This window comes from Ambystoma mexicanum, chromosome 1q (genome assembly GCF_040938575.1).
Source record: "Ambystoma mexicanum isolate Mex_15411 chromosome 1q, UKY_AmexF1_1, whole genome shotgun sequence".
Classification (NCBI taxonomy): Eukaryota; Metazoa; Chordata; class Amphibia; order Caudata; family Ambystomatidae; genus Ambystoma; species Ambystoma mexicanum.
In genome coordinates this window covers 432,093,169-432,118,912 of record NC_090922.1, presented here as the reverse complement: position 1 = coordinate 432,118,912, position 25,744 = coordinate 432,093,169, and the positions used below count along the sequence as shown (strand labels likewise).

At 46.0% G+C, this 25,744-nt stretch overlaps 1 protein-coding gene across 1 annotated transcript in view; it reads left to right on the top strand.

The window, feature by feature from the left end:
- The window catches only part of LOC138528311 (5-hydroxytryptamine receptor 3E-like), a 654,547-nt gene that overhangs the window by 470,225 nt on the left and 158,578 nt on the right, over window positions 1-25,744 (top strand). The window contains exon 7 of the mRNA XM_069639808.1: window positions 18,499-18,706. Coding sequence (XP_069495909.1) covers window positions 18,499-18,706 — 208 coding nt within the window. The remainder of the gene's footprint in view (window positions 1-18,498; window positions 18,707-25,744) is intronic.

Genomic DNA, 25,744 nt, shown 5'->3' with positions numbered 1-25,744 from the left:
GGAGAGAGTGTTAAGACGGATTTCTGAACTCTGACCTGGTTCAGAAGGCCAGTCTAGTTACTTGGAACAGGGTAACCTTCTGGACAAGCCAGACCCATCATGGTAGCATTGGTGGTAGTCAAGACTAGGTTTTAGGAGGGGTGAGGGTGACTGAAAGACCTCAATGAGCACACAGAGTAAAGGACACTTACAAATCACTCCCAGTCAGGTGTATATATATTAAAAATACAAATCCATTTATTTCAAGGCCTTTGAAAGTTCACCACACAATAACAATCACAGTAATACTTTTAGAACAATACAATCCTATCTAAATACATATATACAAGACCAATGGGGTCTGAAGGGTTAATGCACGAAATAGGTCTGTGACCTAAAATGGGAAGGAAACAGCAGTGCAAATAATCCTTAGTTCCCTTCTGCATCCAACATAATCCTAACTGAGAGGTAATCCAATCCCTAAGAAGAGTGGAGCCTATTGCTCAAATGTACTTGCAATGCTGGGGCACACTGTAATGCAGATAGACAAAACGGGGTCTCTTCAAGGGACTGTAGCAGCTCAGGAAGATGGGTGAGGTGATGAAGAATAAGTTCCCACTATTCATGGAGGGTCTCCCCAACAGGGCAGAACAGGTTCCAGAGTTCAGGAATAGTTTGCTAGCTCGGACTAGCAGTGGAAAGGAGAGGGGCCCTCAGGGCCCACTCATGCATAAAAATGGATGGAGGCACTATGGGCCACTGGTTAGGGTTGTAATTACTCACCGACCACCGGCGCACTCCGGATCAAACTTTGGCAGTCGAGTCCACTTCGGTTGCATGTTCAAGTGTGGCAATTTGGCGGCTGTGCGGCTTTCAGCGACAAAGATACAGCATTGATTCCCAAACGGGACAGTGGTGATGTCTCCGCTCCTGGTGGATGGATCAGGCCAGTTTCACTGCAGCAGGCTTCAGGACAAGAGGGGCACAAAAGCAGCGCACCTGCAAAGTTCATCATCACGGCTGCGTAACCGCGTATACTCCGGTTCGGGCACACTCACTTTACTCCAGACCTGGGAACGTCAAGTGTACGAAATTCAGTTTGAGAGTGCCATGAACACAGAGCTGGCGACGTACCAAGTTCCCAGTGTCTCCTCAAAATGGCAGTGGTATCAGGGCAAAGGTCCTCCGTAAACTGGTCAGCCCACTTGTTGGCCCAGAGACCCTTCCGGGAAGGCTTACATGCAGGGTTTGATGACAGTGCCGAGAATAGTTGGTCCCACTATTCCAATGGGTCAAAGCATCTTTGCAGACCTTCTAGGACGATCAGATGCAGAGGGGTCCAGTGGGGACGGCAGCGGACTGAGGGTGCCAAACCTTCCAGCAGGTCACCAGTGGTTCCTTAACTCAGCCAATGAGAGATCTGCTCTCAGACAGGCATAACATATGTGGACCAATCACGGACCACAGTGGTCCCAGGTATTCACAGCACATCAGACTCTCTGGCACCCGGATGTGTATTGGAACCAGACAGTCCAGCCCACATCCTGGAAGCACACACACAAGGGATGTAGAAGCCTGTGAAAGCTTGGCGTTTTGCAGGAGAATGCATGCCCGAATAAGGACTGACCCAGGTCGGCTTGACCTGGGGAAGGTGAAGGGGTAAGCTGGCCAAAAGACAGTACAAGGAAGCTAGTGGCATGGCCATTTTGGAGCCAAGCCATCTGTTCATGCCAAACGCAGTTAACACGGTTTACTTGGCAGGAAAGGGTTGAAATTAGATTAAAAGATAAGCTGCCACCAGCCCTGACCGAGACACATCTGCGCTTCTCCTAAAAAAATCCTTAGAGAGTATATAGGGCCTTTGGAAATTACTATTAGGCCCACATGCACTGGACTGTAAGGTACTTTGAGCACTTGTTACATGCTGCAGAACAGTTGCAACATTGACAAGGACTAAGGGAAACAAAGTCTCCCAGTACTGACTGTCTTTAAGGGAATGTCAGTTTCCCCATAACACAGTGAGCGAAAAGCCCAGGAGAGTGCAGCAGAAGGCTGTGTTCCTCTGGCAAAGTCAGACTATGGTGTTTAAACAAAGCAAAATGTTGGGGGGTACACAACTGGAGGGAAAATTACACATTAAATGGAAATCTTTCCTAACACTCGCCCCTCCCAGACCAAGGACAAGGGGAATTAATCTGCCCATGGGTGAGTCTCATGTTCAGGTCGGTTAACCATTCTGAACAACCCATCAGCATTGTTATGTTGGACACCTGGCCTATGCTCAATAGTAAAGTCAAAACCTTGAAGAATTATGGACCACCTAAGCAACTTTGGATTCTCTCTCTTCATGTTCTTTAGCCACTTTAAGGGCTTATGGTCAGTTTGCACATTGACATGGGTTCCATAGAGGTAGGGGCTGAACTTCCTTAGGGCCCACACAACAGAGAAACATTATTTCTCTACTCTGGATCATCTGAGCCCTCCGTCCTTAAAGGATAGTTCCGGGACTTTTTTTTTATTGTCCCTACGGTTCGGCCATGTGTTTTTAAGCATAAATCGGTAGATCGTAGAAAACTTTCCTATGGACCTTACCCGACTTTTCGTCCATTAACGCACTCGAAATCAGCCGCCATTTTCTGATAATCCTATCATTTCCCCCCATCGCCCTGGCTCACCTGCTTTTGCGGCACTAAATCAAACCCCCCGCCCCTGAAACAGACTTTATCAAAACATTCATATTCCCCGCCTCTATCTGTGACGTGACTGTGCTGCGTAGGCAAACGCGCCCAGGCGTCTTCTACGCGACTACACACAGAACCCGGAAACGAACACAGATTAGCTCACAACACAGCGCGCCACAATTCGGAATATGAAACTGTACTTTTAAATCAAACCGCAAGATTGTAAATTTGGTAAAGTACATTTATTTGACATCAAATGTTTAGAGAATATTCAGCGATTTGCATTTTTATTTGCTCACGTTCCAAAAAGTTCTTTTTGAGGCACGCGATGTTCCTTTGCTGTACACAGGGTCTTAGATCATCTCACAATACAGCGCCACAATTCGGAATATGAAACTGTGGTTTAAAAGCAAACGGCAAGATTGTCCATTTGGCAAAGTACATTTATTGGACATCAAATGTTTAGAGAATATTCTGCGATTTGCATTTTTCTTTGCTCTCGACCCAAAATAGTTTGTCTTGAGGCAAGCGATGTTCGTGTGCAGTACACAGGGTGTTGGTTTACGATAAAATAAGCTCTTCGGTCGCACTGATAATCGCATGGCTGTTCCAACAACGAGGCACTAGGCCACCACAACGGTCTGTATGTTGCATCTAGCCGTTAGTACCGCGTAAGGGCATACTTGTACTTGGCGATCGTCCCATAAAATGGTCAGGGTGGTAACGTTGTTCACGCGGAGAAGCAACTGGCGGTTATAAAAGCCATCCGCCGGTGTTTGGTACTCGTGACACATACAATAATGAAGGATGTACCTGTTTTAAAAACATAAAAATTAAATTAGTCTCACCATCAGATCTTTATTAAAATTATTCATTTTATATATTGGGTCGGGAAATTATTTCATAGCTAGGACAGTGCAACTGGGTATTATACGTCAAGGGGGGGCTGTAGGATACTGAGACAGTCCCCCAGTGCAGGGGTTGACAGGGAGGCAGTGCAGGTGGAGAGTGGAAGGGCCCAGGACCGAGGTCGCAGACAGTGGACCAGTTGTAGCAGGGGAGAGGGAGAGAGAAAGCAGAAGCAAAGACGAAGGTTTTGAGGTGCTTCCGTAAAAGGAGATGGTTCTCCTCAAGATAGTGCGCGGTACAAAACAATATGCCACATAGAACGAACAAGTACAACTTAACCCGTCTTTAAAGCTACTGTATAGTAATTAAATTGCGGTATAAACTCATCTAAAGAGTTACTTACATTATATTTGCATTTTCCATTGTGTCTGTGCGTAGGGCAGCCCCGAAATACCACTCCTTCTATGCCGACGTTATTTCTTCTAATGAACGAACATTAAATGGCTTTCGTTTCTGAAATTATATTCATTATCGTTTCTTACGTTATTGCCCCACACCCCCAAAAAGAAGTCTTTCGGGATGGTCCCGGCCTGTCAAGGTCAAATAACAATAGAACCTTATACTGAGTCGTGGGCCATTCCGGCACCCGAGCAAAAAATCAAAGCAGCTGACCTTCACTTTGAACGAGCACACATTCCTAGTTAGCTACATTCAGTGTAAGGCCATCTCACAGGACTTGAAATTTACACTCCATCTTTGCATTTTGTCTGCGTGCATTTGCAGCCCCAGAGAACCATAAATACGGAGACATTCTATATTTTTTGAAAAATGATTTATATTACTGTTTGGTTTAATTTAATGCGCAAATGAACAAGGTTGGATAGACACATTGCATGTACATTGAGCAATCACTTTTATTTACACAATACATAGTTACACATATTCAATGGGCCTGCAACATGAGGAGACTCCAGAGCAAAGTCACAGGTGACACCCGGGTGGTTCGCACAACTGCACGGTGAAGGGAGGGGCAACGGTGGAGAGACACATTGCATGTACACTGAGCAATCACTTTTATTTACACATTACATAGATACACATATTCAATGGGCCTGCGACATGAGGAGACTCGAGAGAACAGACAATCAAATTACAATCATTTAAACCGTGATGTGTATTTCTCAATGAGCTCTGCTTTAGGTGGACATGGAACAGAGGCAATGTTGGGTGGCAATGCAGTTGTCCCCTGCACAGGTTCGTTCACAACTCCATGTATGTGCCTATCTAGGACATCAACAATAAGTCTCTCAATAAACTCATATTGCATATCCTGAAACACTGGTTTGATCACCCATTGTTTACTTCTTTTAGTGAAGGCCTTATTGTAGCGAAGCGTCCCTAAAGTTCCGGTCGTCCTACTTTGTTGACGTCCAACATTATGGTTATGTGCCAAGACCGCTAGAAGAGTCCGATTTATCATGCCCTCCATGCCAAAATGCAATAGTTTTGGCCTGTACTTTAGGCACATATTGTGGAACACCTCCAAATCTCCTGTGTGGCAGAATTCCGTGAGTCCCCTCAAATCTCTTGTTATAGTTTTATCAAATACAATCTTTTCAATGGCTTTGTGAGTGGGTGATGAAGGAATCAACCACTTCTTCTTCCGTGCCTCCTCTGTGGACAAATGGCCATGTTCACAATTGTGGAAATGTTGGTTTGTGGTCCAGCGGTGAACGTTGCTACAGTGTAGCATTACTGACCGCCATTTTTCCAGTAGAATTTCCAACGACCCTCCACATGTTTTTGAGCTCCACCAAAGATGGTTGCTGATTGACTTGGACCACTGTGAAATACCTTGCATATCTTTTTTTTTTTCCTGCAGCCGACATTTTTTTATTGATTGTTTTTGCAAGATGCCAAACGTCAAATTGGTGATTTATATTCTTGTACTCTTCTCTCATTGTCTTGGCAATTGAAACGTGTCTGTCCGTGGCTATCAGGTCGATCACCATTCCCCGCGATTGTAGTTCTTGCAATGATGCTACAAAGCCAACTTTCTCCATGGCCACTGAGGATGTACTTTGTGACCACCGAACTCACAATTTTCTTACTTTCCATGTCCTGAAAGTGGTAGGTGCAGTACTTGGCTGAAAATCCTGGGCTGTCGCACTGTCCATCACCGGCTAGCCTGAACCGTTTGCCCGCGAATGTACTATCAATAGACATTTTTTCCATTCTCCAAGCTTCGCTAATGGCTGGAAATAGATAATCGGTTTGGTATTTGTAGAACTGAGTTTTCGCAATGAAATGGATTCCCACAAACTGAAAGAAAGACTCTAACTTTTTTAAAACTTGAACCACTAAAAAGGGCAGCCGCTGCACAAAGTAGATTGCCTGCTGGCAGTTGCCCCAGCATGGGTTGTGCAGACCATGAGAAAGGATGATATTTTGTACAGGTGGCATGTATTTTAAGGTTAGTGCCTCGAATTGCACGAGTCACATTAATCAATGGCTCCCCACATACTTCCCCACCAACCCACTGCCCACATTTCATCCAAATATCAATCAAACAACTATCGAATACAATGAATTTGGCCTCTTTCCTTATACTGTCACTCAGCATCCCAGCTGGTTCGGCCTGTAACGTTGAGGACATGTCACTCATATGAAAGGTAGAATCTCTGATATCGTCTTCCGCTATTTCCAGTGATATTGATGGTGTTTCATTGTCGTCCACTTCATTCTCTTCCATTGCAACATCTGTTCCTTCTCCGGCGATGGGTGAATAAAACAATTTCTTCAACTTTCTCGCGGTCTTAGTTTTTGCGGGTGTGGATTCTGTGAATTGATCTCCGACTGCATTCCGAACTACCAGGAGGACATTCACTATCAATGGCTGGATGTGGTATAGCTCCGTTGTCAATCACTTCATATTCTGCCCATTGGCATGATGCATCTCCAGTCTCAAGTCCCTGCCAAAAGGTTTGACAAGCAACATCTCTCGTTCGCTTCACTGTCTGTGTAGATCTAGTTCGTACACCCACTCGCAACTAGAGGACAGATTGGAAAAGGGATGTTCAGTTTAAACACAACTTACAGTATTGAAAAACAACATAAATAGTGACCAGGACGCTAACCTTCTTTTGCTTTCTTTTCTTTGAAACTTTCTTGCCTCGAACTTCAACATCGGGACGCTGTTGCTCCGACTCGTGTGTGCATGTCTCCACTTCCTCTTGCGCTGCAACGACTATATTTTCATGATAAGCACATCCATCACGCACTGACGCTCCATCGACTCCCTGAAACATAGAACTTTCATTAGTATGTATAATAATATTGAAAACACAAAATGTACTTGGGGACCAATACCCACGTACATCTCAATAGCAAAACACGAATGAACGCTTTGTGTAGAACATTCAAACGACAATTATTCACGCATTGTTGATCTAGTTAGATGGAACTGTCAAGATCCATACCTCGGGCTCCTCATAGACTTCAGTAACTCCCTGAAACACAGTAATTGCATTAGTATGGTTTTCTATTTTGTTAAAAAGAACATACACTTTGTGCAGGCGTCAACGGCTCATCTAAATAGACCTGCACAAATGATCAGTTGTCTAAAATAAATAATGGATATCTAAATATGATTCGATTTGCTCGATCGTTGGAAGTGTCACCACCCAGAGATCTGCATCAACTACTAGGGGTGATGTTCTTGTAGAAGAAGCTCCGTCATCTCCCTGAAACATAGTACTTGCGTTAATAAAGAAGGAAGTATAGCGGATGTAATCACGTCATATGATTTCGCTTGATCGAACTGTCAGTATCCATACCTCGAAATGCAGGGACGATGTAAATGCGGTGCACACTTCTGCAAGCTGTTGCGCCGACCCGTAACTGCATGCTCCCCCTTCTTCTTGGACTAATGCTCCATCGACTCCCTGAAACATAGGACTTTCATTAGTATTGAACACAATATTGAAAAAAGAAGACACATAGGAGGGCGACGACAGAAGGACATATCAATGGCTAAAAATGAAAGAAACATTGTGTGTAACAATCACGCTACAAGAATGCAAGATCTGATGATCTCCATCGATGGAACTGTCCGGAAACGTACCTCGAGCATCTGAGTGACATCAACGGTTGTCGTCAATGCGTTGGACTCCTCAGCATCTCCCTGAAAGACAGTACTTGCATTATTTTGGATAACAATAATTATAACTGAAAACAAAGACTAGAGGACGAGTACAAGGGTGTACCATTAGGTAAAATAATCACACGATAAATTAAAACTATTGATTTACATGACTAAAACAAGTCAGTGGCAGAATAGCTAAGTAAGATTACCCGATAGGCGCTTGAAGTGGCTGATGACTGCAATAACGACACGGATGGAGAATCTTCCGCCTTCATATTGAGTGGATACATTAATGGGGAAATTATTGTTAGCTAATGCTACACACTACCGCAAGGCCGAGAGATAAATACGTAAACTTGACTCACCAGTGGAGGGATGTGGACGAATAGAGTGGGAATAGCGGTTGAGAGCAATTTCCGCTTCGCTCGCGGTGTGTTCTTCTTTATTAGCAATGATGTGGAGTACATGTCAGAGGTAAAGTGCCTGCTGCAGATGCGGTATCGATCACCCCTCTTGTCCGCAAAGACTTCTAGGACTCTACTTTCAAGCTCAGCCGGTGGATATCCGCAATATCTGACCCATTCTCTTATCTGATCTATTGTTTTAGGGAAAACATGCATTATAGTACCTTCAGATTTACTATGAGTCTTCGAAGGGCAACCGCCAATGGAACAGGCAGGCATTGTGGAAAGTTCTGAAAAGTAAAGATCAACAATTCTCTATGAATACCAATGTGTTAAAAAATAAAATGACACATAAAAGGTTCAATGCAAGGTTCGTTTTGGTTCTTGGATCTATACACGTTATTCACATGCGGATAAGTATTTGAATAACTTTAAAAAAATAGAAAAATAATTTCACTAAACTCAGAACATGTGACTAGTTCCTTGCATGTACTGTCTTGAACGAAAAGAAATTGGACGCAAAATGATTATGGTACATGGCCTTACCTTGACGAACAAACAGTTAGATGCAGGGATCAGAGTAGTTTCTTGTCGTAGAACAGGGAGCAGTTCACAGGTTGCAAACTGACGAGTTTCCTCGAAGTGGTCACGGAAGTTCACAGAGACGAAGAGCAGATAACCAGCACCTTCACGGGTTGACTAGCAAAGCGCAAAGAAGTTCTCATTAGAAATATGAAGTGGGTTATAAAGAATTCGAAACAGGGGTGTGTTTGTGAATGACGTGTATATGTCGTGGCATTATGCGGTTTGCAGGGGGGCGTCCAGCGTGAGGGGGGATGCTTGGCAGGAGACACGGGGTCTGGAGGTAGACATGGGAACAACAACCCATGCTCTATAGACCACTTTGAAGTGTACATGCTATTTGGCACCTCTTGGCCTTTATCGCTCCCTGACAGCTCCACTTGCCAGCACAAGTACCCCGGTGCGAACTGCCTTTGATAGGGCAGGGGGTGGATTGGGGCGGTGGTCGTGCAGACAAGACACAGGAAGACTCGTGAATGGAGACACACTTATGTGGATTGCAGGGGGGCGTTCAGCGTGAGGGGGGATGCTTGGCAGGAGACACAGGGTCTGGAGGTAGACATGGGAACAACAACCCATGCTCTATAGACCACTTTGAAGTGTACATGCTATTTGGCACCTCTTGGCCTTTATCGCTCCCTGACAGCTCCACTTGCCAGCACAAGTACCCCGGTGCGAACTGCCTTTGATAGGGCAGGGGGTGGATTGGGGCGGTGGTCGTGCAGACAAGACACAGGAAGACTCGTGAATGGAGACACACTTATGTGGATTGCAGGGGGGCGTTCAGCGTGAGGGGGGATGCTTGGCAGGAGACACGGGGTCTGGAGGTAGACATGGGAACAACAACCCATGCTCTATAGACCACTTTGAAGTGTACATGCTATTTGGCACCTCTTGGCCTTTATCGCTCCCTGACAGCTCCACTTGCCAGCACAAGTACCACGGTGCGAACTGCCTTTGATAGGGCGGGGGGGTGGATTGGGGCGGTGGTCTTGCAGACAAGACCCGTTTGCCGCAGGGCCTCACCAAGGAGAGGCCACCTAACTGCATGTAAGAGGCAGGCTGCAGGATCTAGTACATGGAAGGCAGGGGGGTGAGTTTATAAATACCTCAGCCTCCCAGGAGAATATATGGGTGCAGTTCACCCTGGAGACCCTGGATGCCTAGGCAGTTAGTCAGCAGCAGGCTGGCCTGTGGTGGCAAGGCGGCACGGGCCAGAGGGGGTCATCTCTGTACCCGGTGCCCAAAAGGATGATTTATTATGATCAACCATATTGATTATTTACCTATAACCATGTTTTGTATCAATAAAATCCAACAGCCTTTTATTGCCAACGCTTGAACAAAGTGGTGTGGTAAGTATTTTTGGGGGAGGAGGCAAGGCCGGGAGGCTTGATGCCAACCCGCAAAATAACATATGTATGTCTGCTGCATATGGGTTCAACGGTTATGTGGATTGAAGGTGGGCGGCCAGCGTGAGGGAGGATGCTGGCCGGAGACATGTGGTGTGACAAGACAAGGCACAGGAAGACTATTCAATGGAGACACACTAGATTCATTTAAAAAATCATAACAAACATTGTTAAAATATATGTTGGGTTTTATTTTAGATCTTAATTTCAATTGAACATAAATAATAAACATTACACATTGTAAAGTTCCGGTTGCAGCACATCCAGGGAAAATCCGCGGTATTGTCCACTGTCGCTGGGGAAATGTTGTCTAATGGCAAGTACTGCACAGGCAGGTATTACTCTCCGAACGCGGTGTCCGAGCCTCCCGTGAAGCCACCAAGTGAAGCAACGATAGGCCACCAGCCTGTACCACCTGTGAAAATGAAAGATGCAAACTGTATTAAAATGACAAAACTTTCTTATCACTGTCGATTCAGGTAAAAAATGTCATTCTGCTTTGAAAAAAATTCTATCTAGAAAATGCACAATATGGAACCAATTTACATGCATTCGAATGATATGTAGATGTAATTTTATATGTGGGAGACGACCATGAAATAGTAGTGGCATCACTGACATCACAACCAGAGTATACTTACTCGTTACTCGGATTACGCGGACGAACAGTACCGCGAAGTTCGTGCATAAGCACCATCATCATCCTCAACACGGTCCGTGAGAGGCAGGCTTCCCTGAACTCTGGCAGCTTGGTGATGCATTGCGGACTTGGCTCGCCTTCCGAAATGTAGGCCAAGCACCCGGAATTTTCACGACAGCAGCAGTTCTCCTCCTCAGTTGGCATTAGCTCGCACCGATTGCACGCAGGTGGAGACGCCGTCCATGCGACATGGTCCAGGCTCTTCATCCGTTGACTGGTCCTCCCAACTGCCGTCCGAATCCCCATCGTTTCCGCGTGCTTGCCTTTCCAGTAGTTCTTCCTCGGTGTACTCGGGCTCGTACATATACGGCATTATTGTAGCCATTGTGTGGTAAAGAAAGTAAAATAATTTACAGAGATGGTACAGGTGTTCACAAGGCCTAGAAGCGGCGAAGGTAGCTGACCAGAGCACAGAAACGAGTCACAGAATACTCAAAGTAACACAGAGAGAAAAATGGAATCGAAAATCTGCTGCTGTGTGTTGTGAAACGGTGTGTTTATACTTATTGAGGAAAGAGGCGTCCTGCCATTTCCATGGCGACACGTCATTAGCTGAGGCGCTGCGATTGTTGACACGAAACGTGCTTTGGCGTTGGGAAATGGGCGGTACGCGTCTGCTGATGTCAGGCTCAGGGGCGGGGGATTTGATTTAGTGCCGCAAAAGCAGGTGAGCCAGGGCGATGGGGGGAAATGATAGGATTATCAGAAAATGGCGGCTGATTTCGAGTGCGTTAATGGACGAAAAGTCAGGTAAGGTCCATAGGAAAGTTTTCTACGATCTACCGATTTATGCTTAAAAACACATGGCCGAACCGTAGGGACAATAAAAAAAAAGTCCCGGAACTATCCTTTAAGCTGGCGACTAATGAAGCCAATAGGGTGTTCCTAACCCTTCTCATCTACTTGTGATAGTACAGCTCTTATCCCAGTGTCAGAGTCATCTGTCTGCAGAATAAAAGGTTTTTGGTAATCTGGGGCCCTGAGAACAGGGGCCTGGCACAAGGAGTCTTTCAAGCCATTGAAGGCCTTTGTACACTCTTCAGACCAAATTACCTTCTTGGGTTTCTTAGGAGTTGTGAGAGCAGTCAGTGGGGCAGCTATGGTGCCATAGTCTGCCATGAAGTACCCAGTGAGTCCTAAAACTACTCTCACTTGGGTTTGTGTGGTAGGGGTAGGCCAGTCTTGTACTGCTTGTACTTTACTGGGAAGAGGCTGTATCCTCCCTCCACCTACTTCATGTTCAAAGTAGACCACTGAACCTTGTTCAATCTGGCACTCACTGGCCTTTATGGTCACATGGGCCTTGTGAAGAACCTGCAACACAATCCTAAGGTGTTTCGCATGATCCTCCCAGAAGACAGTGAAGACTGCTATATCATCCAGGTATGCAAGACAGAATTCATCCAACCCATTAAGGACATGATTCAGAAGCCTCTGGAAAGTGGTAGGGGCATTCTTTAACCCAAAAGGCATTACCCTGATTTGGTAAAGACCCTCTGGTGTTGATAAAGCTGTTTTCTCCTTGGCATTTTCTGCAAGAGCTATTTCCCAATAGCCTGCAGTGAGGTCAAATGTGCTGAGGTATTTGGAGGCACCCAAAGTATCCACCAGCTCATGTGTTCTAGGCAAGGAGTATGCATCTGTCTTGGTGACAGCATTCAGAGCCATGTATTCCACACAGAACCTCAACTCAGAGGCACCCGCCTTTGGAACCAAAACCACATGGCTGGACCAAGGACTACTGGAGGGTTCAGTCACCCCAAGGTCCAACATTTTGTTGACATCTGTCTTAATGTCAGACCTTACTTTGTCTGACATCCTGTATCCCCTACGTTTGGTAGGGACACTATCTCATTTGTCAATGTCATGTTTGCACCAAGGTGTCAAACCAGGAGACTGTGAAAACAAGGGGGAAAATTGCCTCAGCAAGCATTTCACCTCAGCCTCCTGATCAGAAGTCAGGTGAGGGGCCACTTTGACACCCTCGATGGAGCTATCTGAAGGACTGCCCTCAAACAGGTCACAAAGAGGATCTGACTCCTCCTCCTCAACATCTGAAACCAGCAGCAGTGCAGCAATTTCAACTCTTGGGATGAAAGCCTACAGCCTATTCACATAGAACACCTATGGAGCTTGTCCAGCCCTTCCAAGGTCCACTAAATAGTTGACCTCACCCAGTGACTCCACCACTGTGTAAGGGCCTGACCATTTGTCCTGTAAAGCTCTAGGCCTTATAGGATTCATGATCAGGACTTGTTGACCAGGTGCAAAATTGATGAGGGCAGCCTTCTGGTCATACAAATGTTTCACCGCTGCTTGCCCTGCCTTCAGTTTCTCACTAGCCAGACCCATTAGGAGTACCATCCTCTTTCTGAGCCCTAGCACATAGTCTACTGCGCTGGTAGTTATAGAGTGGGCATCTCCCATCCCTCCTTGACTATGGCTAAGGGTCCCCTCACAGGGTGACCAAGCAGAGGGTTGAAGGGGCTCAAGCCAACACCCTCCTGTGGTACCTCTCTGTAGGCAAACAGTAAGCATGGTAACAGAAGATCCCATTTTCTTCTTTGGGGTTCTTCCAGAGCCCCAATTATGCTTTTTAAGGTCCTGTTAAACCTTTCAACAAGAACATTGGTTTGTGGGTGGTATGCAGATGAAAGCATATAGGTGACACCACATTCCTTCCACATGGCCTACATATACTTTAACATAAAGTTGCTGCCCCTATCAGACACAACTTCTTTAGGGAAGCCAGCCCTACTAATTATGCCAAGTAAAGCTTTTGCAACTGACTTGGCAGTAACAGTCTTCAATGCGATGGCCTCAGGATACCTGATGGCATGGTCAACCAGGATAAACCTATTGCCTGAGGATGTTTGGGGTCAAGGGGACCAACAATGTCGATCCATACCCTCTCAAATGGTGCCCCCACAACTGGGAGTGGTACCAATGGAGCTGGGATTTTTGTGCCACTTTTTCCAGATAACTGGCAGGTGGCACTACTCCTGCAGTGACTTTCTACTTACACCCCCATCTTGGGCCAGTAGAAATTCATGGATGACCTTTGCTTGGTTCTCTTGATGCCAAGATGACCAGCAAAGGGAACCTCATGCGCCAACTGCAGGAGGAAGGATCTTACTGCAAGGGGAACCACCAACCTCCTATGGTCTACGGTTTGGCAGCGAGTCTCAGGAGATGGGAGATACACGTCTACCCCTATCTGGACGATTGGATGATGAGGGCACGTTCTCCAGAGCAAGCCCAGAATCATCTGTCCAAGACTTGCCACTTCCTTCACAAACTAGGGTTTTCTCCGAATTTCAAAAACTCAAACATGATACCATCACAGAAACTCCAGTTTATCGGAGAAGTCCTGGATACTTGTTCGGGCAAAGCCTCGCCTCCCGAAGAGAGAGCTCACCACATTTTGCAGATGGTAATAAAATTCCAGAATGCCCAGTATCTACCGGTCTTCGATTTTCTCAGGTTGCTCAGTCTAATGGCATCTTGCATTTTTCTGGTGGCAGAAGCCAGATTGAGGATGAGATCCCTTCAATGGGCTCTCAGGACTCAATGGTCTCAATTTTCAGGAGAAATGTCAGATCTGTTCCAAGTTCCAACCAGAGTAGCGCATGATCTACAATGGTGCACTTGGAGGAAACATAGCCTCAAGGGAGAATCTTTTTGGCAACCATGGCCGGAGATAATAGTAGTAACGGACGCCTCATTCACAGGGTGGGGAGCTCACACCAACGATCTGACAATCAGCGGTCGTTGGTCTCCATTGGAGTCCAAACTACATATCAACCTATTGGAGCTGAGGGCAATCAGACTAGTGCTGAAGGCCTTCCTGCCTTCTGTACGGGGAAAGAATGTCCTAATAATGATGGACAACACAGTGGCCATGTACTACCTCAACAAGAGAGGAGGAGTAGGGTCACTGCCACTGTGCAGAGAAGCAATGCAGCTCTGGTTTTGGGCAATACAAGAAGGTATCTCTCTGTCGGCAGTTCATCTAGCCGGAGACCAAAACACGGCAGCGGACGCTCTGAGCAGGCAGAGCACAGTCTCCCACGAGTGGGAGCGGGAGCTAGCTCAGGAAGTCCTTCAAGAGATCTTCGCCCTTTGGGGAACCCCTCAAGTTGACCTGTTCGCGACCGGCGCCAACCGGAAGTGCGAATTGTACTGCTCAAGGGATTTTCCCCTGAGAGGAGCTCTAGCGGACGCGTTTGTGGTGGAATGGGAATTCCCTCTTCTGTATGCGTTCCCTCCAGTCCCTGTGATCCCTCAAGTAATCAGGAGGTTGAGAAGGTTCGGGAAAACCATGATCCTAATTGCCCCGGATTGGGCGATGAGAACATGGTACCCGGACCGTCTGGACTCCAATATGTCTTCCAAAAAGAGAGGATCTTCTCTCGCAAGACGGAGGTCACATTCTCCATCCAGAGGTCAACACACTCAACCTTCACGCATGGCTTCTGAGAGGTTGAGATACAAGGATTGGGACCTTCTGGATGACGCAATGGAGATCTTGCTTTCGGCCAGAAGGCCCGCAACTAAATATCTGTATCGGTGTCATTGGAACAAGTTTAGTAACTGGTGCAGAGAAAAGAATGTGGACCCTTTTCAATGTAATATTCCCACAGTATTGTCTTTTCTATTACACTTAGCTAATCTGGGGCTCCAGGTTGGTACGATAAAAGGATACTTAGCAGCGCTATCCATTTTTAAGCGCTCCTCAAAGGAAGATTCCTACTTTAAGATACCTTTAATAATTCAATTTCCTGTGTGGGATTTAAACTTGGTTCTAAAGTTCCTCACATGTATTCCTTTTGAGCCTTTACATTCTTGTCCATTAAGGCTTACTTTAAAAACAATACTTCTTGTGGCAATGACATCAGCCCGCAGGGAAAGTGAGGTACAGGCGCTTTCTTGCGGTCCTCCTCACACCATCTTTTATAAAGATAAAGTAGTCCTTAGAGTAAAACCATCTTTTTTTTTTTGCCAAAAATTGTTTCAGATTTTCACCTGTCACAAAAAATAACACTGCCTACTTTCTATCCTCCTCCAACGCAAGTAAGGAAGAGGAACGGCTACATAGATTAGATCCTGGAAGAGCTCTTAGCTTCTATCTTTCAAGATTGGCAAAAATACATCAGTGTGATCAACTTTTTGTGGGATACACTGGCCGCAAACTAGGACTTGCTGTAATTAAACAAACATTATCTAGATGGATAATTTTAGCTATAACAGAATGTTATAGATTGGCTGGGAAAGAACTGCCTGATGGGCTGATGGCTCATTCAACCAGGGGCATGGCAACTTCAACAGCACTTCAAAGAGGTGTCCCTGTGCAATATATTTGCACAGCAGCCACATGGTCATTCATGCACACTTTTATAAAACAATATGCTCTAGATTTGACTTCTTCTCAAGGAGGTCTATTCGCTAAATCAGTACTTCATTCTGTACATGACTACAATTTCTGTACCTCCAATACAAAACTGCTTTGAGAGTCTATCTAAGATGAGGAATACGTGGGAGGACACAATCCATTTGAAGAACAAGTTACTTACCAACTGTAACGTTCTTTCGATTGGATGTTCCTCCGACGTATTCCTCATCGACCCTCCCAGCCTACCCCACAGTACAGTTTATGTGATTTACACTCTAAATTCTTTTAAGGCCTGGGTCAAAAGAGGCACGCCCTTTAACTATAATCCATGGACTATAATACATGAAAAAACAGAACTGAGGCCAACGGGCGCGCTCGAGGCATTTATACAGTGGATGACATCGGCCTTGAGTGGAGCGCCCTCTAGTGGTGAGAGAGAAGAATTTCCAAAACAGCAAAACTGAAGGTAAGGCTATATCTAAGATGAGGAATACGTGGGACGAACATCCAATCAAAATCCCGTTACAGTTGGTAAGTAACTTGTTCTTCTCAATGTTTCTGATCTAGAAGCATTTAAGGTTAAAAAAGGTACTTGATTCCATTATATTGGATAGGTCTACGGCCTTTACAGTTATCACTACAAAGTCACTATGTGTCCTGGGTAGGAATAACTTGAAATGCCTTCATTAGTGTGCAACACTGGATACCTTCAGTCCTATCCCACCGCTGTACACAAATTTGTTAAGACGGATTTCTGAACTCTGACCTGGTGGACAGAGGTTCCGAAGGCCAGCCTAATTTCTTGAAACAGGGTAACCTTCTGGACAAGCCAGACCAATCAAGGTAGCATTGGCAGCCGTCAAGACTGGCCTCGGGATGGGTGAGGGTGACTGAAAGATCTAAATGAGCAAACAGAGTAAAGGACACTTACAAATCACTCCCAGTCAGGTGTATATATATTCAAAATACAAATACATTTATTTCAAGGCCTTTGAAAGGTCACCACACAATAACAATCACAGTAATACTTTTAGATCAATACAATCCTATCTAAAGACATATACACAAGACCAATTGGGTCTAAATGGTTAATGCACGAAATGGGTCCGTAACCTAGGGATCTTGCAATAAAGTAGTTCCAAAAACACACTCCCAGATACTCTCCTCAGGGATGTTTTTAAAGTAATGGGTTGAAATAATGCATTTTACAGCACACCTTTTGTGTGAAAAATGGGGCAATGGGCTATACATCTGATTCCTGCTACGGTAAACATGCCACAACCCAGAACCTGGAAATCATGTTTCAAAGCCCCCCACCCACACCACTCCCCTTACCCCTGCTCACCGCTACCCCTGCCCCCCCCCCTCCCACAGCATACAGACACTAAGCATTTCAGGGCTCCGAACCATCAACAGCACGCAGAGAAACTGCTCCTCCCTAAATCAATAGCCAAGTAAAACAATTAATAAAAATGCTTTGGTGGGTTGGTGGGGCTGCACACCAGGCATTAAGGGGGGGATGAGGGCAGTTACCCCTGTGCCACTGCCACTACTGACGTGCCCTTAGGGAAGCTTCAGGTAGTCCTTCAGAATGGCCATGCACCACATCCTATATTACTATCCTTACCATTCAGATAGTTATGCCTCATGATTCACAGTTGAGAGAGATGCTACTCCCTGTGGATGTATGAATATACAACAACCCCTTTTGTTGTGTGAAAATAGAAGTGTTGTATCTCAATGTTGCCTTGTGTGTTCTGTGGAATCTTGTTGACAGTGCCTGACACAGACTGCAGTGTGGGCAGGGTGAAATAGATATAAGCCACTGGAGGTTCCAGGTGGCATTAACTTGCATTGTGAGCAATTAACTAAAAGGTTCCAGCCGCAGGAAGCTTCATTGCACAGGGCTTCAGCTTGCATAGACACCGCCAATGACATGTACACAACATATAGCCGAACAGTACCTATAAGTGAAGACGGGGTTGGCGCAGGGGTAGCACCCTGCAGTACGGGCAAGGATTTGCAGGGGGATTCTACCACTAAACACCGAGATATTCTTTTTCCACACCCTAAACTCGTTTTGATGATGCATCTGTCCCTGCTTTATCCTATCTCGTTTGACCTGACACATCCACACTAGAGCAGAGAGAGAAAAGACACAACATGCTGAATGATAACTGTATCCCTTGACACAGCCCCCTCACTTGAAATATCCCTTCTCGGCTACTGTGTGTTTAAAGCTACCCTCAATGTCTTGATTGTTTTTATTTAATCTGGTCCGAGTTGCCACAAATGAAATCCGATTGAATGTTAAGGGGTCATTCCTCTGAAGACCTCCTTGCATCTGTGTTCTAGATTGTGATCCAGAGGACCCCCAGCCATTACGTGGTGAACCTGATCATCCCTGCCTGCTTCCTGGTGCTGCTCGATCTGGCCAGCATGTTCATCTCCATGGACGACGGGGAGAGGCTCAGCTTCAAGATCACTATCGTCCTTGGCTTTTCTGTTCTTCTGCTGATATTAAATGATTTACTTCCAAGCTCCCAAGGGACGCCGATATTGGGTAATTATTAGCAACGCACCATTTACTTCATTTATTATTTATTTACAAAGAGTGTATGTTGTGTGCTGGCTTCTGGGCAATTATCAAGGACAAAGGGAAATATTTGGCATTTAAATATCTAAACAATGCATAGCAGGGAGGAACGGGTAAAACATTTCATTGAAATGCATCTTTTGAAAAAATACATTTTTGCTAAATACATTTCAACTGTTCCTGTGCTGGATGATTTATCACAAAACCCATTTAAAATGCAAAATGATGTCATATTCTAAAAAAACACCACTCCTCTCTATAACTGTTGGGAATAGCTCCCAAAATAAAAATCTAAGTAAAACGAGCTGAACTAAATGGATTCAGGCTGTTAATTTAGCTACAATGACATTAGCTTGAGTCTTTTAAAAAACAATTAACACAACTTTAAAAGATTGTTACAGAAGAAGTTGTGGTGTAAAATGGCTGCCAAGCCTAACGGCGCAGCCGAAACCACTACAAGTCCTTCAAAATCCTTTGGAAAGGAACTGATCTGCACTAGTTCGAACTGACCCTGGTGTGGTGGACAAGAGGGTGGGGGTCACAATGGAATACAAGATGAGTGAGGTAGCAGCAATGGGATACAAGTTGTAAAACTTGCCCTGAGAATGTTGGAGAACAATGCTGTTAGGACCACTGAGGAGGTGTCTCATTTCCTGCATTGGCGGCAGGCCAAGAATGAGGGGCAGTGGGCGGAGAGGGGGAGGACCTGGGAAGCGGATTGGCTGCGAAAAAGAACAATGCTGAGACTGCCATAAAGTCTCTAAGCTTGGAACTGAAGCACTGAGAAAGAGTGGGGAGGATGAGGTGGGGAACCGAGCCTTGGGTGGCAGCTTGCATGCGAGGCAGCAGACTCCAATAACAGAACAGGGTTGAATTACAAAGCCACCATTCCACCAAAAGCTACATAAATTCACCTTCATGTTGCCAGGAAATACAAATATGAGTCCATCCAGCACCTCTTTCAGCCTCAGTTTAATCACTAACCATTCTGACTGCCACATGCAGAATGGAGACAGCAACAGGGGAGAGGTTCTTAAAGCAATGCTGATATCTATGAAAGCAGGAATTCAAGAAGTCACACAAAAAATAGATGGACTATCCTGCAAGGTTGATTCCATGCAAATCCCCCTGGAAAAGCATACTCACAGAATCGATGCAGTGGAATAGCGAATAGAATCAACGGAAACTAATCTTAAACCAATAGGTACCACAATGCAGTCTTCTCGAAAAGCAGCTGAAATTAATCTAGGCAAGATTGAGGACCTGGAAACCCAGTCTAGATGAAATAAAACACAGGTTCTAGGAGTCCTAGAGCGGACCACAGTAGGTAACATGGAATTGTTCCTTGAAAAGCTAATGCTGCATCTCTTACATGTGGTCCACCCCTCTCTACACTTCATAGTTGAACAAGCCCGTTGAATGCATGGCCCTCCCCCTCCTCATGTAATAACGCTTACCTCTGGTGGCCTGCAAGAGTGCCTGGTCTGGACTGTTCCGAAGCGTTGCCCCCACGGAATACCTCTGCTAAGATTAATATCCCAGCCACTCCTTTCCCCAATGATCCGCTAATGAATCAAACCCCAGGGGACAGTGAGGTTGGGAGGGACCCGGATGAACGTCGAGCCTCTGGTAAGGTGTGCTAGGGGGTCTAGACGAAGACCTAAAGTTAAGTAAATATAGGCAATCAGTATTTGTTCCCTTTCGCTTTCTCTCCCACCTCCCCTTTGTCCCTCTAGGTAGGATAGCTGGCGCGCTGATATTGGGCTCACCGTATTAAAATGAAGAAGGCAGGTCGGAGAGATCTGGTAAGCATCCGACTCCAGTTACTTCACTGAAGGTAGTGGTCCAGGCCAGCTGCAAACTGGATGCTGGAAGTTTGAAGGTAAGTCTTTGTAGAATGCTGCTGTGGAGCTTTGGCCGCTTTAGGTGTGAATCACTGCTTATTTTGTACTGTTTTCTCTTTCCCAATGATGCGATGCGCTTTAATTAGTCTCTTTCTCTCTTTCTTCCCAGATGCAGAATCAACAGAATGGGCCTCATTACGAGTCACCTGGTATGGAAATAATGGTGGCGGTAAACCCGCCGCCACCGTTTTTTCCATACCGGGTGATCTCGAGTCCTGCAGGCGGAGGTGTCATTCCCGCCAGGTCTGACCTGGCGGGTTTAACACCGCCCGCCTGCAGGCGGACGTGGAAACACCGGCACCATCACAAGATGGTTCCGGTATTTCCATGGTCACCATTCCCATTGGACTCAATGGGAATGGGGATTTACCGAATTCCGACTCCGGAATTCCCGGGTCACCGGTAATTCCGGGAATCACTAAGGCGGAATGGTAATACGAGTCCAGCGGTTACCGAGCCGGAAAAACCAGCAGGTTACCGCCAGACTCGTAATGAGGCCCAATGTCTTTACAAGAATTGCTGCAGTGGGCAAGAAGAGCGATGCGGTTCAACTCTGGCGCAGGTAAATTTGTGCAAAACAGGGAATGTTGGACGGAATTAACTGGTAATTGCAGTCTCTTACTATTGTCTTTCTCGGTTTCAGGAGCTGCGCTTGCTGTGGACTTTAATCAGAGAACAGAACTCGAAACAGAACTCTAGCGATGAATGAAGTTATCGGGTTGTGCATCTACAGATAGGCGACAATCCATGTAAGTATCAGGACAGAAGCGTGATGTGGAATTCTTGCGATAATGCCTCCGGTCTTCAGGTGAGTACGCTGCAAATAAGTCAGTGCGTTCACAGCACCTGGAGGAACAGGGGCGGTAAGCATTACACTGCGCTGGTAGGTAGCAGACGAAACACTAAGCACAGGGTGTGTCCAAGGGCGTGGTTTTATATCCTCGAGCCATGCCCTGTCAACACTAGTCACCAGGGATGTCAGTTCTTTGTATCTGCCAGGGGCCATCTTGGGTTCCATAGTGGGTTCTTTCTTGGCAGCCATGTTGGTGTGGGTCAATGCCATTCTCATCGAACACCTCTGCCAGCCAGCCACCTTTCAAGTCCACCTTCTCCCTACATTGTCATGGGGGGATGTACTCCTGGTTTTAACACTCATGCCTTGTGCCCTTACTGGAATCGTGACACCTCAGGTGTGTCACCATGCCGGATCATAGCCCATATCCTGAAGTATCAGGACTGGCATGAAGTAGTCTGCAGCACAAGAGAGAAGGGAGAACTGAATTACCAAAATGCTAAAATATCAATTTATCTGCAGCTTTAACATTTCAGCTTTAACATTTCAGTCCAAAGATGGGAGTGGCTGCTGGCGGCCTTGGGAGAATACGGACTGGGACCGGGATACATTAGATGGGCGGAGTTGCTGTACAGTGCTCCATTGGCTAGAGTGCGGACGGGTACAATCATATCTGAGAGATGGCAACTTAGCAGAGGCACTAGACAAGGGTGCCCTTGGTCCCCGATGCTATACATTTTGGCTCTGGAACCTCTGGCACTGTACCTGAGGCAGCAGTATGATATAGTGGGTATTGAGGTAGGGGGGGAAAGGCACCTGATATCCCTGTATGCGGATGACTTGTTATTGTACCTGAGTCATCCGGAGGAGAATTTACAGTATATCCTGGACGTGATGGGGAGGTATGCGAGGTTGTCAGGCATAGCGGTCAACCCCCAGAAATCGAGCATCTTCCCTTTGGGCAGCTATAGGGATGTTCCCATAGAAAGGTTGCCAGTGTTGCAGGTGCCCTGGTCAGTTAATACATTTCGTTACCTGGGGATAGATGTTTGCCACACGGTGGAGGAAGAACATAGGTGTAACACTGAGATGGCTGTCGAGAAAATACGGGCATGCATGAGTTTTTGGGAGAAGTTGCCTTTGGCGATGATGGGGCGTGGAGCGATGCTTAAAATGGTGGTTCTGCCTAGGCTGCTATATTACTTTAGCAACATCCCATACATGATCCCTAAGAGTTTTTTTGCTAAAATAAATGGGGTTTGCAGAGAGTTCTTGTGGCATGGTACTCGAAACAGAGTAGCGCTTTGGAAGTTACAGAACTTTCATGAAAAAGGGGGAGTCAGACTCCCAAACTTCGAGGCTTATTACATAGCGAGCCAATTGCAGTTCGTGACCAAATGGCTTTCCGACAAAGAAACCCCAGAACTTAGATTGTTCGGGCAAGATTGTGCCCCGTTTTATCTAAAGGACGTCATCTGGTTGCCCGAGGCTGTCACAAAGAAGTATCCGGAGATGGTGAGGCTGGGGTGGAAGATGTGGAGACGAGCATGCAAAATGATGGGGGACCCACTCCCGTGCTCTCCGCAGGTGCCACTAGTTGCCCTGGCGGGGGAAGATGGACAACTGAGGGGGATTATCAGGACCTACTGGGAATCTGTGGGGCTGGTGACATTGGGTGACATGTGGCAGGAGGGCGCCATCAAGGGGTTTGTAGAACTTAGCGAGGAGGTGGGATTACATGGGGGCCAATATGTCACATATCACAGATTGGGGAGGAGAATTCGGGAACTATGGCCTGAGACTACCTTGGCAGATGAACCGGATGTTACTATGGGAGTGATATATGATACAAGGGAGGGGGGACATGAAATCTCTAGGCTATATGAGATGGTGATGTCGAAGGTTGGAAAAGAATTGACATATCTACGATCGGAGTGGGAGAGTGAGGTGGGGACCCAGATGGGAGATGGGATGTGGGAGCGGGCTCTAGGATATCACAAGAGGGTGTCTAGGAATGCTAGATTACAGCAAATACAGTTGTATGTCACGCACAGGGCGTATATGACCCTGTTGAGGATATCCAAATCCCGGAATGCCGGCAGACAGGCGTGCCCTAAGTGTGACGAAGAGAATGCGGACATGGCGCATATGTTCTGGGCGTGCCCAGTGATTGAGGGGTTCTGGAGGGAGGTGGCGCGCAAGTTGAGAGAGAGAGGGGTCACGCTTGCTGTAGACACCGCCTGGGCATGTTTGTTGGGTGGGTTTCCCAGACCTCGGAAGCAGAAACATGTGGGCAAACTAAAAGACTTAGCGTATGTGCTAGCCAAACGAAGAATAGCCATGGGCTGGAAAAAATGTCACAAGCCACGGGTTGAGGTGTGGTGGAGTGACCTGCAGAAATGGGCGGAGGCTGAAACAACGGTGTGGCAGGAGGCGAGTTGTATGTCTTGGGAGGAGGAATTGGGCTCCCTGATGGCATGGAAGACACTGATATCCTGCACATTTGGGACAGGGGTGGATTCGGAAGAATCGGATGATAACGATGCCCATTCATGCGTGACAGATACAGAAAACGACATGGAAACAGGCTCGCGAAGGGGGGGGATCAGGGGAGCAGTGCGCACTAATGGTTGAATGTTAAATGTGATATTGCTAATTGCACTGCGGTTTGGTTTGTATTGTTGGTTGTTTTGAAAAATTAATAAAAATTCATTTAAAAAAAAAAAAAAAAAATTTCAGTCCAAGCAATAAGAACAACTTCTCTACATGTGAAGTGACCGTTTGGAGATCTCTGTGTTGCGTCGCGGTGCAACTATCTTGTGCATCCTAGGGCCTTGAAACATGATTTTCAAGGTCCTGTGGTGACCGTAGAGTTTTAAATCGAGACGCTTAAAATATGCTTTTTCAGTTCCTTCTACAACCACATTGATGTTTTGCCAATTTCAGGCAACCGTCTCATGTGTGAAGGGGCGGAAATCAAGGGAAAGGGGTGGGGTGTACAAATGTCATGTAGCCAGTAATGTCCGGAGGGTCACAACAGGTAACTTGGCATAATTTGGTGCAGATTGGTGGAGTGGTGTGGAACTGTATAAGGAACAAACAAACAGATTTTCTGCTTTATATAAATAGGGGGTCATTAGAAGTTTGACGGTATCCCGCCAGTAATTCTGGTTAGATACTGGAAAACCGACCTACCATTTCTGCCACCTGATATCCCATATTACTGGGATATTACAGGCAGTAGAAAGGATGGTAAAATCCCATTCCATGGAGTGCCATGGGACTCCATGGTGGGGATTGTAGGTATTACCGGCACCAGTGCTGGTAAAACCTGAATATATTTTGCCGGTGGGGGACTGATTTACCTCCAGCTGTTGGCTGGAGGTAAATCAGTGACCCCACTGGCAAAGTTGTGGTTTGGCAGTGTGGTAAAAGGGCAGTAATGGATTTACCAGCACTTTTACTGGCATTTTTACTGCACCGCCAAAAACCTATAATGACCCCCATAGAGAGGTTGTATTGGTAACTTCATTTATTTATTTATTCATTTTTATAATTTGTTTACAGCACCCAGACCCGTAGGTATCACTGCGCTAGTACATAGTTGGTAGCATTGAATATAATTTGTATCATAGGCAATGGAAGATAGAGTTTGTACTGTCAGGCTTGATAGGGTCTTAATCGTATTTATTGAACAACCAAGTTTTCAGACGTTTCCTGAGCAGAACATATGATCAACTTGAATGATTGATGGTAGGATGTTTCACAGTGTGGGTGCAGTGACAGGAAAGCTCACTCCCCCTGCTCGCATTCTATTGTATCTGGGTGTAAATAGGACAAGGGAGGATGAGGAGCGAAGAAAGCGGGGTCTAGATTTTTTGGATATTCACTAGTTAAGGAAGGAGGGTGCCGCGTTGTGGATGCAGCGGTGTGTGATTGACAAGATCTTGAACTCTATACAGGCTTTGACTTGTAGCCAGTGGGCATCCCGCCTTGCTTGAGAGAAGTGGTCTGTGCGTGTGAATACCCCAGGAAACTGGTTACTTCATGGAGCACATGGGTCAGCTAGGCTCATCTGGGTGAGGTGCGAGGTCAGGCGATGTCCAAATCGTGAAGATATAAGCTGCTTAAGATTTGCCCTTGTGGCCACACATATCTTGAACATTATTTATACATTTTGACATACAAGAGTTATACTACTAGATGTTTTGACCTGGATGATAAAAAATTAGACTACATGGGTCCAGGTGCCTAGCCTATTCACAATATTATGTTGTCAAATTTGTCAAACATTCCCTCAGATCCCAT